At 58.6% G+C, this 16,572-nt stretch overlaps 3 protein-coding genes across 6 annotated transcripts; 2 read left to right on the top strand and 1 right to left on the bottom strand.

Moving 5' to 3' along the window:
• Positions 1-57: 57 nt before the first annotated feature.
• ICAM4 (intercellular adhesion molecule 4 (Landsteiner-Wiener blood group)) lies at positions 58-1,365 on the top strand. 2 transcript variants are annotated; one of them, XM_027547784.1, is made up of 3 exons: positions 58-413; positions 663-968; positions 1,108-1,365. In XM_027547784.1, the coding sequence occupies exons 1-3, from the start codon at positions 170-172 to the stop codon at positions 1,224-1,226; spliced, it is 669 nt and encodes a 222-aa protein (XP_027403585.1). In that variant the 5' UTR covers positions 58-169; the 3' UTR covers positions 1,227-1,365. The 2 variants fall into 2 exon arrangements, with proteins under 2 accessions (XP_027403585.1, XP_027403584.1); XM_027547783.1 differs by having other exon boundaries at positions 58-545; positions 1,108-1,355.
• A 105-nt stretch (positions 1,366-1,470) lies between these two features.
• ICAM5 (intercellular adhesion molecule 5) lies at positions 1,471-9,591 on the top strand. Of its 3 annotated transcripts, none has more exons than XM_027547779.1 (11): positions 1,471-2,955; positions 3,883-4,152; positions 4,349-4,669; positions 4,892-5,179; positions 5,630-5,884; positions 6,014-6,262; positions 6,682-6,924; positions 7,006-7,284; positions 7,388-7,627; positions 8,012-8,278; positions 9,170-9,591. In XM_027547779.1, the coding sequence occupies exons 1-11, from the start codon at positions 2,874-2,876 to the stop codon at positions 9,442-9,444; spliced, it is 2,769 nt and encodes a 922-aa protein (XP_027403580.1). In that variant the 5' UTR covers positions 1,471-2,873; the 3' UTR covers positions 9,445-9,591. The 3 variants fall into 3 exon arrangements, with proteins under 3 accessions (XP_027403580.1, XP_027403579.1, XP_027403582.1); XM_027547778.1 differs by having other exon boundaries at positions 5,984-6,262; XM_027547781.1 differs by lacking the exon at positions 9,170-9,591 and having other exon boundaries at positions 5,984-6,262; positions 7,945-8,032.
• A 3,753-nt stretch (positions 9,592-13,344) lies between these two features.
• On the bottom strand, positions 13,345-16,387 carry ZGLP1 (zinc finger, GATA-like protein 1). The gene is made up of 5 exons (XM_027548568.1): positions 16,289-16,387; positions 15,631-16,181; positions 14,363-14,451; positions 13,896-13,989; positions 13,345-13,730 (listed from the first exon to the last, which is right to left on the bottom strand). The coding sequence occupies exons 1-5, from the start codon at positions 16,385-16,387 to the stop codon at positions 13,601-13,603; spliced, it is 963 nt and encodes a 320-aa protein (XP_027404369.1). The 3' UTR covers positions 13,345-13,600.
• Positions 16,388-16,572: the final 185 nt, after the last annotated feature.

Here is a 16,572-nt window from a genome sequence, read left to right as displayed (position 1 = left end):
AGCTGTAGGGGTGGGGTGTATCCTGCAAGGCTCCTGGGCCCCTCAGTCTCTGTCTCTCACCCCCCTTTCCCCACCAGGTGGGGCCGAGGAGGCGGTGCTACGAGCCTCCTTATCTCCAGAGCCAGCTGTGACTCCCTGGCGCCCAGCCCTTCAGTCCGGGCTTTTTGCCATGGGGTCTGTGCTCCTCGTCTTGCTTCTGCTTTTGCTGTCGCCCTCCTACCCACGAGGCGGGAGCGCGCGGAGGCGTCGGGGTGCGCGGACGCAAAGCCCGGGGGGCAGCTCTCACCCACAGTTCTGGGTGCGCCTAAGCCCCGACTTCAAGGCAGTGCCGCTGGGGGGCTCAGTGTGGCTCAACTGCAGCAGCAGCTGCCCACTCCCGGAGGGTTCCAGCCTCCGCACCGAGCTGCGGCGGGGTGAGACGCTCAGTGGGCCCCGCTGGGTATCCTACCAGCTGCTGGATGTGAGGGCCTGGAATTCCGATGTGCACTGCTTCGTCACCTGCGCGGGAGAAACCCGGGGGACCACGGCCAGGATTACAGCCTACAGTGAGGGACAGGGCTCAAGCCGGTCTGGGGTGAGGGGAGCAGGACGGAGTGGGGGTAGTTGACAGTCGCGCTAGGAGGAGCCCTCGGACCTTGCCCAGCGGCCCCCTCTTGCTTTAGAACAGCCAAGCAGCGTGATCCTGGAGCCTCCGGTCTTAATGGGCAGTGACTACACTCTGCGCTGCCACGTGACACACGTCTTCCCCGTGGGCTTCTTCGTGGTGACTCTGAGGCGCGGTGGCCGAGTCATCTACTCCGAGAGCCTGGAGCGCTTCACCGGCCTGGATCTGGCCAACGTGACGCTGACTTACCTGTTGCCCTCCCGGCCCGGTGACTTTGGGCAGCCCTTTACCTGCCACGCCCGCCTCAATCTGGACGGCCTGGTGGTCCTCAGTAGCTCGGCACCCGTGACGCTGCCAGTCCCCGGTGAGGCACCCTTATAATCCTGGGAGGAGTGGGGAGGTGTTATGACCCCAAAAGGGGGCAAGGGCCAAGCTAGAGCATGTCCATGGGGGTCCTCACACCTCCAAGCGCTCTGTTTCGAATTCTCCCCTCCTATTCCCAGCTTGGAGTCCTGCGTCCATAGCCTTGGCCTCTACCTCCATCGCAGCCTTTGTGGGGATCTTTCTTGTCGTGGGGGCCCTCTGTCTGCGAAAGTACCTATCGATGCAGCCTCCGGCATAGAGGCATTGGTCCATGCAGGCTGAACTGGAGGAAAAAGCAATCTGGGACAACTGGTGGAACCTTGCCTGGATCAATAAAGACTTTCTCAGCCAGCTCTGCCCCTGGGCATAAAGTTCCCCCATTAGGGCATCTCCTATGACTGAAGTGGTCTTCTTTTTTGGCCTAGCCTCTTTCATTTTTCTCCAAGTTGCCTTGTCTCCCTGAGGGCCCTTGAGGTTTCCTCACTCTAGTCTCCCATACGGGAGCCCCAATCCCCCTGCACTGCCAGCTTGTGTAGTAAGAACCTCTCTCCTGGTCATTATCAGTGAGGAGCAGAAGGGCAAAACATGGGCCCTAGGGGGCTTCAAGATCTGAGAAGGCTGCTTCCTGGTGTGGCTTCTTCTGATTGGCTCCAGCGCTGCCACACAGCAGCTCTGATTGGATGTTAAGTTTCCTACCCCGCCCCCTTTAGACCTTGCACTTTACTGGAGGGCAGGGGCGGGGCGAGAAGTAATCCCCAGAGTTCACCATTAGCTCTAAGAGGGAGGGTACAGGTGGGCGGGGTCATATGTATATTTTGACGGACTTGGATCTGCAGAAAAGATACCCGGGTGGTGACTGAGAAGGTGCAACCATATGGTGTGTGTGTGGGAGGGGGCGGGTGTGTGTCACAGACTCACAGCCTGGAAACATCCTGATAGTCACCCGGCCAGATGGGCACATGGAGAGCGTCCAAATCTGGGGCCCAGAGACAGGGTCAAAAGTATCACAGTTGGCCTCTTGGCCTCGGGTGGACACAGAATCCAGACCTGCAGCGGATGCCTGGCAAGGCCCGTGTGGTCCAGGGCCCCGCCCGCCGCGCAGAAAGCGGATGGGGACGCTCTTCGGCGGCTTCAGCTCACACACGCCGCGCAGACACGTGCCTGCTGCACGCTGGGTAAATACAAGACCCAGAGCCGAGCCGACCCTAATTTAGACGCCCGAGAACGCAGCGAGCACGCACACGTGTTCCCAACTCGCTGTCACTTTCGTCCCCGCCCCTTCTGTCGCGTGCGGGGGCGGAGCCAGAGAAAGACTAGAGGCGTGGCTGTAACTCTTAGCTCCCTGGGGTTAAAAGGGAAAGGATCAGTGAGCGAGCCATCTCGAAATCTCCTAGAACCTTTCCACCCCCAGCTTCCGCTTCTCAGATCTCTCCTAGCCCCCAACTCAATCCCCGCTTTCAGGGGCTCTGGTGGGAGGGATTAAATATGGAGATGGAGTTCGGAGTCCAGCTCATTATGGCATCTAAGCAAGTGGTGGGTGGGGGTTTGCGAAGGACAACCCTGCATCCCCCACAACCTTCGCGTCGCCGCCGGGGATGACGCGGGAGCGTGCAGCCGCCCCCAGAAGGCTCCGGGCGATGGGGCCGGCCTCCATGTAGATCCCGGGGGTCGCTAGCACCTGCCAGCACGCCTTCACCAAGGCCGGTAGCCGGGTGCAAGCTCGCCTTCCCGCCCCCTACCGCCGCCTCTGCTGCCGCCCCCTCCTTGGAAACCAAGTTACCAACGTTAAACCAATCCCCGAACGCAACTCAGCCTCCTCCACACCCCACCCGCCGCGCACCGCCGTCCTCTAGCCCAGCTCAGCGCTCGCGGTCCCCTCACCTCCTGCGCTTCCCCCGCGGCGGCGATGCCAGGGCCCTCGCCAGGGCTGCACCGGGCGCTGCTCGGCCTCTGGGCTGCCCTGGGCCTGGGGCTCCTCAGCCTCTCAGGTAAGCCGGACAGGGTGGGGGCGGAGTTCCTGGACCCGAGAAGCGGCCACAAGCTCCTCCCCTCTCCGCCCTCGCCTCGCTCCCACGCTTCTGCTCCCACCTTGAGCCCAGGGGCCTTCTTTAACCCTCTTCCCCACAACACACACTGAAGACCCAGCTTCCTGACTTCTCGATCGCCCAGGTCTCTACCCTACCTTCTTCGAGATCCTGGTTGCTCTTTTGCATCCATCCTCGAGCTCTGGAGACCCCACGTCTCCCTTGACCCCTCCCGGGGTACCTCCTTATGTTCTACTATGCACCATAGTCCCTACGGCGTCTTCCTTACTCGAAATCAACGAAGACCCGATCTCACCTACTGCCGTGACTCAAAGGCGCTGTTTCCGCTCCGCTCGGAGCCCTGGCAACCGAGTCCATCGGCTGTCGGCTGTTCCCGCGGTTCTTTTCTTGAGCCCAGCCCCAGACCTCTTTCCGTACTCTTCACCTCTTCACCGGGGTTTGGAATCCTCCTTTACCCTTGCTTGACTCGGTCTCATCTCTCTTTCGACACCTCCTCCACTTCAACCAGTCTCCCCCTCTCTTGGCGAGAACAGTGAGAACCAGGTGGTTTCCCTTCCTACCCCCGGGGTCCCCTCCTCCCAGCATTGCTGTGTGCATTGGAGACCCCATCTTTCCTCTCATCTCTCCCCTCCCCGTATGCTTCCCCATCACTCTGCTGGCAGCTTGGAGAGCAGGACTCTTCGCTACCATGTACCAGAGACACCCTCGAGGTTTGGGTCGCGGGAGCGCGCTTGTAAGCCCGAGACCTCGGCAGGATTTGGCTCCCGGCTGTGGCCTCTGCTCCTTCCCTGGGAATCCCTGACTCGGGCAGAGGGGCACGTAGATCCCAGGGAGGTGGCTCCCAGGCTAACCTTGCATTTCTCCGAGCAGCCGTCACGCAGGAACCTTTCTGGGCGGACCTGCAGCCCCGAGTGGCGCTCGTGGAACGCGGGGGATCACTGTGGTTGAACTGCAGCACCAACTGCCCACGGCCCGAGCGCGGTGGCCTGGAGACCTCGCTGCGCCGGAATGGGACCCAGAAGGGTCTGCGCTGGCTGGCGCGGCAGCTGGTGGACATTCGCGAGCCGGAGACTCAGCCCGTCTGCTTCTTCCGCTGCGCGCGGCGCACACTGCAGGCGCGTGGGCTCATTCGCACTTTTCGTGAGTTCTCAGCTGCCACGCTCTTAACTCCACTACTTTCCCTCCCTTCCAGGTCCCGCTCCCTGGGTCAAGGGGTCCTCTTCTTCAGACCCCACTCTCTGAATCCGCACCCCCTCCCCTTCTTGGTCCCCGGAGTTCGAAGCCAAGTCCTTCTGAGCCAGGCATTTCCAACAGCCGTAGTTCCTCCTCCTTGCAGAACGGCCAGATCGTGTGGAGCTGGTGCCGCTGCCAGCTTGGCAGCCAGTGGGCGAGAACTTCACCCTGAGCTGTAGGGTCCCCGGTGCTGGACCTCGTGGGAGTCTCACATTGACCCTGTTGCGGGGAACCCAGGAGCTGATCCGCCGCAGCTTCGCCGGGGAGTCACCCCGAGCGCGGGGCGCCGTGCTCACAGCCACGGTCCTGGCGCGCAGGGAGGACCATGGGGCTAATTTCTCTTGCCGTGCTGAGCTGGACCTTCGGCCTCATGGCCTGGGGCTGTTTGAAAACAGCTCAGCCCCCAGAGAGCTCCGAACCTTCAGTGAGTAGCTAGGAGGAGAAGGGGCCCAAGAGGGGTCGGGCTGGTGTTTAAGAATTTTGAAGGCAGAGGAATCAGAATTCTGATTCTTGCTCCAACACTCACCAGCTGGAAGTTATTTTCCTCTCTGCCTTGAGGATAATTCCATATTATAGTACATGTGAAACGCTTAGAGCATATTGAGCGTTCGGTACAAAAGTTCAAACTCTGTTTTTCTACCACCAGCCCTGCCTCCGGAACCCCCTCGCCTCACTGCCCCCCGGCTCTTGGAAGTGGGTTCAGAAGGACCCGTGAGCTGCGTCATTGATGGGCTGTTTCCAGTCTCGGAGGCTGGTGTCTACCTGGCGCTGGGGGACCAGAGGCTGAGTCCCGATGTCACTCTCGAAGGGGACGCTCTCATGGCCACTACCACAGCCACAGCTAGCGCAGAGCAGGAGGGAGCCAGGCAACTGGTCTGCAACGTGACCCTGGGGGGCGAGAGCCGAGAGACCCGGGAGAACGTGACTGTCTACAGTAAGAGTGGGACCTTGGGGGTGGAGCCAGAGGAAGGCGAAGGCGGGGCCAATAGTGGGTGGGGCCGTGGTACCCCAATAGGCGTGGCCCGAGAGTCCCGAAGAGGCGGGGCAGCTACTACCTACTAGTTAGTAGCTAGAGAGGTGGAGTCTATGCTGCCCCAAAGGCAAGATCGCAGACCCGACGAGGATACCTAGATCTGTGGCCTGATCTCCTCAAGAGGGCGGGGCAAGAAGGAAGAGAAGCCTTAACAGCCCACCTGTGGGGTGGGCGTCCCCACAGGGGTCTGGGGTGTGGAATTTGAGCTGAGTCTTGGAAAGATGGGCGTTTCTGAACCTGCATTGTACGCACTGTTCGGCTGCAGGGGTAAGTTTCGGCTTACTGAGCTGCAGCCTTGAGAGGTGGGAGGGGCGCGGTCAGTGGTCTCCCGGCCAATGCCCCCCGCCCCAGGTTTCCCGGAGCCCCACCTTACTCTGAGCGAGCCCAACGCCCCCGAGGGGACGATCGTGACAGTAACCTGCGCAGCGGAGACCCAAGCCCTAGTCACACTAGAGGGAATTCCAGCCGCGGCCCCGGGACAGCCCGCCCAGCTCCAGCTAAACGCCACGGAGTACGACGACAGGCGTGGCTTCTTCTGCGACGCCACCCTCGAAGTTGACGGGGAGACCCTGAGTAAGAACGAGAGCGTAGAGCTGCGCGTCTTATGTGAGTTGGCCTTTAACCTCTCGCCTCCCTCCTCGTCATCTCAAGGGCCTACCCGATCTCTGGTCGTATCGTGGAAGTGGAGGCTTTTCTCACGTCTAGGCTCCTGTATATATATGCCCCTGCCCTCAGACGCTCCCCGGCTGGACGATTCGGACTGTCCCAGGAGCTGGACGTGGCCAGAGGGACCAGAGCAGACACTGCGCTGCGACGCCCGCGGAAACCCACAGCCCTCGGTGCACTGCGCGCGGCCCGACGGCGCGGCGGTGCTGGCCCTGGGCTTGCTGGGTCCGGTCACTCGTGCGCTCGCTGGCACTTACCGCTGCACTGCGACCAACGACCAAGGCCAGGCGGTCAAGGATGTGACCTTGACGGTGGAGTGTGAGTTGGGGTACATGGGGCACACCTCTGTCTGGTTCTCAGGTCCTAGGGGTGGCCTGACTACACAGGAGTGTGGAAACAGGGTCTAAGGTGTGCTTTTGAGCAGGATTTTGAGAAGGTGGTGAGCGGGATTATGGGAAGATCTTAAGAGAAGGACGGAGAGGAGGAGGTGGGAGTGTGCACGGGGGCCTGGGGCGTGGCGTTTGAGCTGAGTCTTGGAAAGGTGGGTGCTCCAAACCAGCTAACAATTTTTAGGTCAAAGACTGGGGAGGGTCAAACAGTGATCAGTGCCAAACTCCTTTGCTTCGGTGGCCAGTCCCTGTGCAGAGTGTAGCCTGTCTGCCTAGGATGGGAGAAAAGGGTCCAGGGACTCTAGACTGTCCACTAAACCCCAGACTCAACAATACTCCCCTCTCTAGATGCACCAGCGCTGGACAGTGTGGGCTGCCCTGAACGCATTACCTGGCTGGAAGGAACAGAGGTCTCCCTGAGCTGTGTGGCTCTTGGGGTCCCACCACCCAACGTGAGCTGTGTGCGCTTTGGGGGAGCCGAGGTCATCGAGGGCCTAATGCGTGTGGCCCGGGAGCACGCAGGCACCTACCGCTGCGAAGCCACTAATGCTCGAGGGTCGGCAGCTAAAAATGTGGCTGTGACAGTGGAATGTGAGTGGGGACAACACGGTTCAAGATGGGGCATGTCAGAATAACCTTGAATAACTGACTTCCAGTTGCACTGCTTCCCAGATGGCCCCAGGTTTGAGGAGGTGAGCTGCCCCAGCAACTGGACATGGGTAGAAGGATCTGGGCGACTTTTTTCCTGTGAGGTGGCTGGAAAGCCACAGCCAAGTGTGGAGTGTGTTGGCTCCGGAGGCACCAGTGAGGGGGTGCTGCTGCCACTGGCACCCCCAGACCCAGGTTCCAGAGCCCCCCGCATCCCTAGTGATCTGGCACCGGGTACCTACATCTGCAATGCCACCAACCGGCACGGTTCCATGGTCAAGATGGTCACCGTGAGCGCGGAGTGTGAGCGAGGCCCAGGCGGGCGGAGGGTAGGGGGCGCTCCGGGTCTCGGCCTCTCCCTGACCCACTCCCCCCATCCCCCCACAACCCCGTGGCTGTTTTGCAGCGCCACCGCAAATGGATGAATCTACCTGCCCAAGTCACCAGTCTTGGCTGGAAGGCGCGGAGGCTGCTGCGCTGGCCTGCTCCGCCCGGGGTCGCCCCTCCCCGCAAGTGAGCTGCTCCCGGGAAGGCGCGCCCCGGCCGCAGCGGCTGCGGGTGTCCCGAGAGGATGCGGGCACTTACCGCTGCTTGGCCACCAACGCACACGGCACGGACGCCCGGATCATCACCGTGGGCGTGGAATGTGAGTAGGGCAGCACCAGATACATGGCACTCGGTCTCCAGGACAGTGAATAGAAGAGGTGGCATTGCCCAGGGTTGTTCAAGGGCACCTCTCCTAGTCCCGTTCCCAGGAACAAGGAATCCGGGCCTTAACATGAGGGTAAAGGAAAACTCTAGGGAACAAAAGCCGGCTCCCCTCAGTTTCTGGGTCTGAAAGGCACTGGCCTGGGTCCCCACCTCCTTCCACTCAGTGAAGCAGGGCTCAGTTTAATCCCAACAGGCCAGTGGTAGGGGGAGGGGACGCTAATGGAAGGCAGAATCCTTGCCTGTTTATTTCAGGAGGGGCGGTCTCAAAAAGGGGCGCTTGGTCAGCAGCTGGCCCCCTTCCACATCCTGTCCCCTGTAGACCGCCCAGTGGTGGCCGAGCTGGCTGCTTCACCTCCAGGAGGCGTGCGGCCAGGTGGGAACTTCACGTTGACCTGTCGAGCCGAGGCTTGGCCCCCAGCCCAGATCAGCTGGCGCGCGCCCCCGGGGGCGCTCAACATTGGCCTGTCGAGCAATAATAGCACGCTGAGCGTGGCTGGCGCCATGGGCAGCCACGGCGGCGAGTACGAGTGCGCAGCCACCAACGCGCATGGGCGCCACACGCGGCGCATCACAGTGCGAGTGGCTGGTAAGTGGCAATGGGGAGGAGGCGGGGTGAGGGATCTGAAGGCGGCTGTGACCTGCGCCTTGGTATTATTGATCCCACCCCTGCCTCCCTCTCAATCTCCACAGATGAGACTGATGTGAACCAGGGTAGAAATTAGGGGCGCCCTGATGGGTGGGGCTTTGATGGCGGGTTCGAGATGGCAAGTGGAGGGACAGGGAGCTGACTGGAGTCAAAGTAAGGGAACCTTGGAGGATGTGACTGTTATGAGGAGGGAATTTATATTAACTTTTGAGCAGTGAAGACTTGATACAATTCAGCCTCCACTGTGTCTCTGTGGAGAAGGGGGTTAAAGAGGGACCAAAAGAAGAGGATTGGGGCGAGGCCCCAAGATTCCCACTCTCATTTCGTGTATCTCTAGGTGGGGTTGGGTTCTTTTTTTTTTTTTCAACTTTTTTTGCCATGTGACACTTAGTTCTCTGACCAGGGATGGAAACTGCGCCCCCTGCAGTTGAAACGCGGAGTCTCAACCGCTGGGGAAATCCCTAGGGGCTGGGGTCTTTCTGGGGAGTAGGAATGACCAAATCACCCTCCCCATCGTTTTGAGGGTGAGAGTCGGACACGACTGAGGTGACTTAGCAGCAGCAGAGTTGGTTGACTTGGTATCCCTGGGGTTAGGGGCTTTTATCCTCCCTGTGATGGGGTGGTGTGTAAAATGGGTCAAGGGCTTCACCCGAGTTGGGGGTGCCCTTTACTGGGGTCACTCTTCTCCTCCAAGGCTGAGTTCCCTGATGCTCCCTGCCAGGCGCATGAGGACTGACTTCATTTCTGTGGGGAGGGGACAGAAGTGGCCCGGGCTGGGCGTGTGGACCGAGCCGGAGCTCGTCATCCTCTTTGAGCGTCTCCACCCCGCAGGTCCGTGGCTCTGGGTCGCTGTAGGCGGCGCGGCGGGGGGCGCAGCACTCCTGGCCGCGGGGGCCGGCCTGGCCTTCTACGTGCAGTCCACCGCCTGCAAGAAGGGCGAGTATAACGTGCAGGAGGCCGAGAGCTCAGGCGAGGCCGTGTGTCTGAACGGCGCGGGTGCAGGCGCCGGCAGGGACGCAGGAGCTGAAGGTGGATCAGAGGCCGCGGGCACCTCGGAGGTGCCGGCAGGGGGCGAGGTCTTCGCCATCCAGCTGCCGTCAGCTTGAGCCCGCACCCCTCTCCCCGCGGGCCGGGGACGCCCCGCCCAGACTCACAAGGGGGCTGATTTATTGTTCTATTTATTTATGTATTCAATTCTAGGGGCGTCACCCCGCATTTTCTACCCCCTCCCCCAATAAAATTTTTTTAAAGGACTCCGGCTCCATCTGCTTCATTCTGCGATGGGGATTCAGCAATCCAGGGTTCGAATCCCAGCCCTGCCGGTTACTGATTCAAAAAAACCTTTTGGCTTTTGAGGACCTACTACATGTCAGGCACGGTCCAAGCCACCTTTTCATGACTAGACCTGAAGTTTGCTCTCCAGGCGCCGTTTCCTGCCCTCCCTAGACCCTTGGGCCAGGGTGGGGACCTTGCTCCTTCCTCCCTTTCAGCCACTTATCTCTTCCACCCAGCGCTGCCTTCTAATCCGGCTGGTGTTTGGGGGTGGGAGCTACATGAGCTTTCCCCCAGGCCCGGTTCCGAGCAGAGCTGAGCCTGCCTTCCTTGGATGGGTGGAGGCCCTTCCCAGGGGTCTAGGCACTGCCAGGCCCCCAGGCCCTGCAGGGATGGGTAAACAAAGCTGGGTCTGTGAGTGTCAGCCTCTGGGATGTCCCTCCTATTACAGAGTCCACCCCTGCCCCACCCTCAAGGCCTCCTTCATCCTGTGCCATCCACAGTGGAGTTTACCCCTAACCTGTCTTTCAGTATTTTTTACTTATTGGCTGCACCCGCAGCAGGTGGGATCTTAGTTCCCCGACCAGGGATCAAACCCACGTCCTCTGCATTGGAAGGCGGAGTCTTAGGCACTGGACCACTGGGATGTCCCCCAGCATGCCTTTCATCGACTTGGCCATCGTGATTCAGAAGAGACACAGAGGGTACCAGCTGCGTGCCCCATCCCCCACAGCACACCACCAGCCATCCCCCTCACCCTCTGCAGCAGAAGGAGAGAGCAGCTGTGCCTCCACTGCCCCGTTTCCTCCTCCCTCAAAAGCAGGAACACAGAGCTGCCAGAAGGAAGCAGGCCTGGACAGCTCCAGCTCCACAGGCTGGCCCCTGCACCTCAACATTTCAGGAGAAAAGGTGAGAGCAGGAAACAGGGGCACCAGAGGCCAAGCCAGTGCTGGGTGCCAGGTACAGAAGGCGACAAGGCCCAAGTGAAGTGCAATCCCTGCTGTACCCCCGCCCCTTTATTTATCTCTCTGCCCTCACCCGAGTCCTCAAGGTTTCCGGAGTCCCACAGAGTCCTCCCTACCACAGGGCTTTTGCTCGTGCCATCGCCTCGGCCTCAGGTGTCCTCACCCCCCGTAGCTGGTTCCTTACCATCAGGTCTCTACACAGAGGTCACCTCCTCAGAGAGGCCTTCCCTGCGAACATGGTGTCATCCCCAACTCCTCACCTCCTTATGTACTTTACTTTCTTATTCTTTCTTTCTTCCTTTCTGGCTGGGCTGGGTCTTTGTTGCTCTGCACTGGCTTTCTCTAGTTGCGGTGAGCATGGCTACTCTTCGTTGTCGTGTGTGACCTTATTGCAGGGGGGTCTTCCCTTGTGACTCAGTGGTAAAAAATCTGCCTGCGATGCAGGAGCCACAGGAGACACGGGTTCGATCCCTGGGTCCAGTAGATCCCCTCAAGGAGGGCGTGGCAACCCACTTCAATATTCTTTACCTGGAGAATCCCATGGACAGAGGAGCCTGTCGGGCTATACAGTCCATGGGGTCACAAAGAGTCGGACACGATTCAAGCGACTTAGCACGCACACACCTTCTTGTTGCCGAGCACAGGGCCGGCTTCTGTCGCTGCGGGCTCCTGGACTCTAGAGCACAGGCTCAGTAGTTGTGGCCCGTGGGCTAAATTACTCTGCAACATGTGGGATCTTCCCAGATCAGGGATTGAACCTGTTTCTCCTTCACTGGCAGGTGAATCCTTTACTCCTGAGCCACCAGGGAAGCCCTCTTTTTCTAATTCTGTTTTTTAATTTGGCTGTGCCAGATCTTAGTTGCAGCATGTGGGATCTAGTTTCCTGATTAAGGATCAAACTCAGGCCCCCTGCACTGGAAGCGCAGAGTCTTAATCACTGGACCACCAGGAAGTTCCACTTTATTTTTCTCTGTAGCATGATCACTACTTGACATTCTATTAGTCCTCACTGAATATTTGCTTACTATTATTCTAGAACATTGGCTTTGCTAGAGCAGGGATCCTTGTTCTATTCCCAACTGAGTGCCCCATGGGGGCCTGGCACACAATACTTGCTCCATAAACACTGACTTAGTGGATATGACTTGGTGGATACAAACAGCCAGGGGTTTGGAGACACATAATCTGAGACCCTTGTGTACTGTATCTATCCCTCAAGAGCTTCTCCATGCTGGGCACTGGTGGTGGGGTGGGGAACTCATGGTGAAGAACACAGAGGTGGTGAGCTTGGATCTCTGAAGTCATGGTCCAGTAGGGGAGATGAATGTGAACGAAACAACCCTGGACCAGTACAGAAGTGAAACATTTAATTAAAACTTTTAATTATTTTTGGCCACACCACGTGGCTTGTGGGATCTTTGTTCCCCAACCAGGGATTGAACCTGCACCCCCTGTAGTGGAAGCACAGAGTCCTAACCACTGGACTGCCAGGGAAGTCCTGAGGTGAAGCTTCTGAACCTCTTAGAATCTCCACAGGTTCTAAGAGGGAGATGCGTTCTAAGAAGCTGAACTAGAGCCTAATGTGGGGTGGGAGGGGTGTCCATTTTAGGCTGGATGCTCAAGGAAGGCTTCTCTGAAGATGTGGTGTCCGAGCAGAGCACCCTCCCCCCTCACCCCACAAAGGATAAGGTAGCAGCTGCAGGAGAGGTGTGAGAGGTTATGCTGAGCCCAGGGAAGGCAGGATGGGGTGAGTCAGGGATCTGAGGGCTGAGCCATCTGGCCCTAGGCCTTCTCCACAGGCTCAGTCAGGAGAGACAAAGGGGGTCTCAGGGGCTTATCTTCCCTCTGAGGCCAAGCGGGCCTCACTCACACCCCCACAGCAGGGACCATCCTGCCCATCCTTGACACTCTCTGCCCTCCACCCCTCCCTCTGCCCCTCCTTCCGAGCAGTGGTGTCCTGTATATCCTAGTGACAGGGGCAGAGCTCCATGTCTCTCCCATGTGGCTTTTGGCTTCAGGCTGGGGACACCCTTTGGTGAGGTCAGAGAACATGAAAGGGGGAAGGGGAACACAGGTGTGCGGAAGGAGGGGGGAAGGGGACACTCTGCAGGCCGCGGTGGGGCTGCAAGATGAAGGGCCCATTGTGTCTATGTGCCGTCGATGTGTCTTTCGTGTGTGTCTGTACTGCGCGTGTGTGTCCTGTGTCTATCAACATATGTGCCTCATGTGTGTCGTTCTGTCCTGTGTGTGGTCTGTGTCTGATGAGCGACAGCACTCGTGTGTCTGCTGATGTATCTCCTCTGTGTTTTCATGTACCTGCCAGCCTGTGTGTCTGTCTTGGGTCTTTAAAAAAAAATTTTTTTTTTAAGTTTTGGTTGCACTGCATAGCATGCAGGATCTTAGTTCCCTGGCCAGGGACTGAACCCTTGTCTCCTGCATGGGGAGCATGGCGTTTTAACCACTGGACTGCCAGGGAAGTCCTTGTGTCTGTCTTTCTGAATGTGCTGCCTCTGCATGTGCTGGCAGTTGCCCTCTATGGGATGTTGTAACAAAGGTGACTAATTGTCTTGTGGGGCAGAAGGCTGGTAGCTGTTTAGATGACTGTGTGTGTGCCTCGGAAAACCCGGTGAAAAAACCCCTCCCCACATTCCTGGGCCAGGGGAGAGGCAGGTGAGGGCGCGCAAGGTGGGATCCCAAAGTTACAGTGCCCCTTCTGAACAGATCTATTCTTTATTGTCACTTCTATTAACAATATGAGTGTCATTGCTGACAGCACTTCCTGAGCGGGGTGCTCAGCCAAGCCTGATTGAAGCAGGAGCCAAAGAGGGGGCTAGTGACCCCCCCAACCAGGAGCTCTGGGGCCTTGAGGCCTGGGTCTTCCATCTGAGGTCTCTGGATGGGGAGGGGGTGGAGAGGAGGTAGGCTGGACCCCTCAAGACTCAGGCTCTTCCCCCTAGGAGGAATTCAGCCCCTTTTCCCCCTGGAGAAACTGAGGCAGGACAGGCTTGGCTGGGTGAGGAAGGGCTTACCCTTCCTGAGCTGAGGCTGGGTGGGGGCCCAGGGACACCCCACATCTGCCACATAGCTTCTTGGGCTGCACATTTTTCCTGGGCACCAGCCAGCAGCTAGAGCACCGGGTGCCATATTTCTTGTACCTGGGATGGGGGTGCAAGAAACCGACATTCAGCAGGCAGGGGGAGCCCAGAAACCGCCACGAGGGAGGCACGTTCCCAGAGGTGGGTGTTTTCCCAATACCCCATGCTCGCTAAGCATGGACTCAAGTGAGGACCCCACCCCCAACCCCTCTCCATTTTGAGGACCTGATGCCACAAGCGTTGCAGAGAGGGGTACCATCCTCAGCATCTCTCCATAAAGGGGTCCTCTCGGTCCTACAGGAAGCACAGCGGCGGGGTGCTGAAAGGGCAGAGGTCAAAGGGCGGGGTCAGAGGCCAGGAGCCTGAGCTCAGGAGACCTGTGTGGGATGGGCCTTTTGTGTATATGTGGGTGGGAGGGGGCTCTCTATGAAGGCTCCCCCCCACCCCAACTCCCAGCCAGCCCCAGATCTAAGACAGAGGGAAAGCCAGGAAGGGAGACAGATGGCAAAGCTCAGCAGAGGAGGAAGCCGGGGGTGAGGGTGACTCAGCTTGAGTGGATGGGGGATGCTGCGACTCCTCCTGGATGGGTCTAAATAGGGAAGCAGGATGGGGAGAAAGATAAGGAAGAAAAGAAAATGCTGCCCCCTGCACCCTTCCCCAGTATTTATAGCTCTTAAGTCTCCAGGACTCACCCAGGGCCTCGCTGCCTCCCGGGTTGGCCTCTGGGCCTCTGGCAGGGCCTGGAGTGGGAGGCCCTGGAGAGCGGCTGCTGCAGGCCAGGCTGGGGAGTAGACAGGGCATTAGCACAGAGGGTCTGGATCCTGCCCCAGACAGCCCCCAAATTAAGATTTTTAAATGATATTTATTTATTTAGTTTTACAACACGGCTTGTGGGATCTTAGTTCCCCAACCAGGATAGAACCCACGCCTTCAGCAATGAAAGCGTGGAGTCTTAGCCACAGGACTGCCAGGGAATTCCCCCAAATGAAGATTTACTATCAAGGCATCTAGCACTGCTCCCCCCTCCCCTGACCAAGGGGGCATCTGATGCCTGAAAGGCCTGGCCTTGCCCTTCATGAGTAATCATAATCATTTGAGGAGACAGTAAGCCTATGGCCAGCTTTGCCAGGTTGAAAACTCAATTCTCCCATGTCCTTGCTGTGTGACAAGGGATTTCATCCTCTGTGCCTCAGTTTCTGCATCTGTAAAGTGGGCTTCACAAGGCCTCAGTGAGTCCATACACACCAAGTGCTGTTACCTCTATGGCTGGTGTCATGTCTGACAAATGGTAGCTATTATCATTGCAGGAAAAACTAACAGAAGCAGCAGCCCCCAGGTATGGTGAAGCCATTTCACTAGGAGAAGACTCTGGCTCAGGCCTGGATTTGACTGGCTCATAGCAGAAAGGACAGGAATAGGCATCAGCCTGAGGTCTCACTCAGAGATGAGGCTGTTTGGACTTCCCTGGCAGGCCAGTGGTTAAAACTCTGCACACCCAGTGCAGGGGGGTGAGTGTTCCACCCCTGCTCAGGGAACAAAGATCCCACAGGCAAAAAAAAGTTTTTTAAAAATATAAAGAAATAAAAAAAGGAGAAAGGCAGTTACAGAGATGAGGCCATTTGTAATGCAGGGCTGGGGTGGTAGTCCATAAGCAAATGCCTGGGAGCACCTCCCTACCCCCCAGCTCTATTATTATTGTTTAGTTGCTGAGTCGTCTCTCCGACTCTTCTTGACCCCATGGACTGTAGCCTGCCAGGGTCCTCTATCCATGGAATTTCCCAGGCAAAAGAATACTGGAGCAGGTTGCTATTTCCTTCTCCAGAGGATCTTCCCCACCCAGGGATCAAACCCGCATCTCCTACATTGGCAGGTGGATTCTTTACCACTGAGCCACTAGGGAAGGCCCACTGATATTGTTATTACTTGCAGAAAGGGTGCCCTTGCCCAGGCCAGCTCCTACCTGTAACTGGGTATAATCTGTAGGCTGGAATCCGGCTTTATCTGAAACTTCAGGGTCACCCCCTCAAAAAGAGGGTCCACTTTTTCGGCACCCCGCTGGGGGTTTGACTGCTTCCGGGGCCTTCTCTGTGGTTGGGCTGGAGAAGTAGGGGGAGCCCGTGGGGACCCCAGGTTGGGGCTCTGCTGGCTGACTAGGGTCAGCATGTTCTTGTCATCCTTGGCCTGAGGTAGAGGTCCCAGGGTCTCCAGGGCCTTCGGCTCCCAGTAGGGCCCCAGAGCCTGGGTGTCCCAGGGGGTCTGGGCCAGCTCCTCTGCTGTCTCTTGGAGGAAGCGCAGGGCGGTGACCGAGTCTTGGTGTGCAGGCCAGAAGGACCTGGGGACAATGGCCGGTGTGGTCAACCCCCTTCCGTGGGCGGCAACTACGAGGGTCCCAAAGACACGGAGCAAGAACTGCACAGTCTCTGACCCCCATATGACCCCCCCAATATCCCTGGGGATCAGGATCTCGTCCTTGCGAGTACCAGTAACTAACATTTTGACCCCTGAGTAACCCTAGGAACCAGAGATCATGACCCATTGACCACTGGGCCAGGTGGGGGGAAGGGCTGCTCGTGTACGCACCTGCCACTGGGTCTGAGGCATCCTGGGGTCCTTGGTGCCTGCCGGATCGGGGGTTCCGGGGGCGGCTCAGGGTTCAGGCAGGGCGGCGCTAGCAGCTCTCGCAGCATGGCGAAGTCCGGGGCTGGCTCGGCCTCCATTGCTTCCTAGCCCAGCCCCCCTTCCCAAATCTCGCCTGGCCCCGCCCACGCCGGGCCCACTTGATGAGCCCCACCTGGGTGGGGGGGGCCCGCTTCTGGCCGAGGGTGCAAGGGGCTCCACCTGGGGGCGGGCGGGGGGCGGAGCCAGTAGGATTGGGCGCCTCTAGCGGGTGATGTTGGGCACG

The sequence above is a fragment of the Bos indicus x Bos taurus genome, chromosome 7, assembly GCF_003369695.1.
Source record: "Bos indicus x Bos taurus breed Angus x Brahman F1 hybrid chromosome 7, Bos_hybrid_MaternalHap_v2.0, whole genome shotgun sequence".
In the NCBI taxonomy this organism is placed as follows: Eukaryota; Metazoa; Chordata; class Mammalia; order Artiodactyla; family Bovidae; genus Bos; species Bos indicus x Bos taurus.
This window is presented reverse-complemented; position numbering and strand designations above follow the sequence as displayed.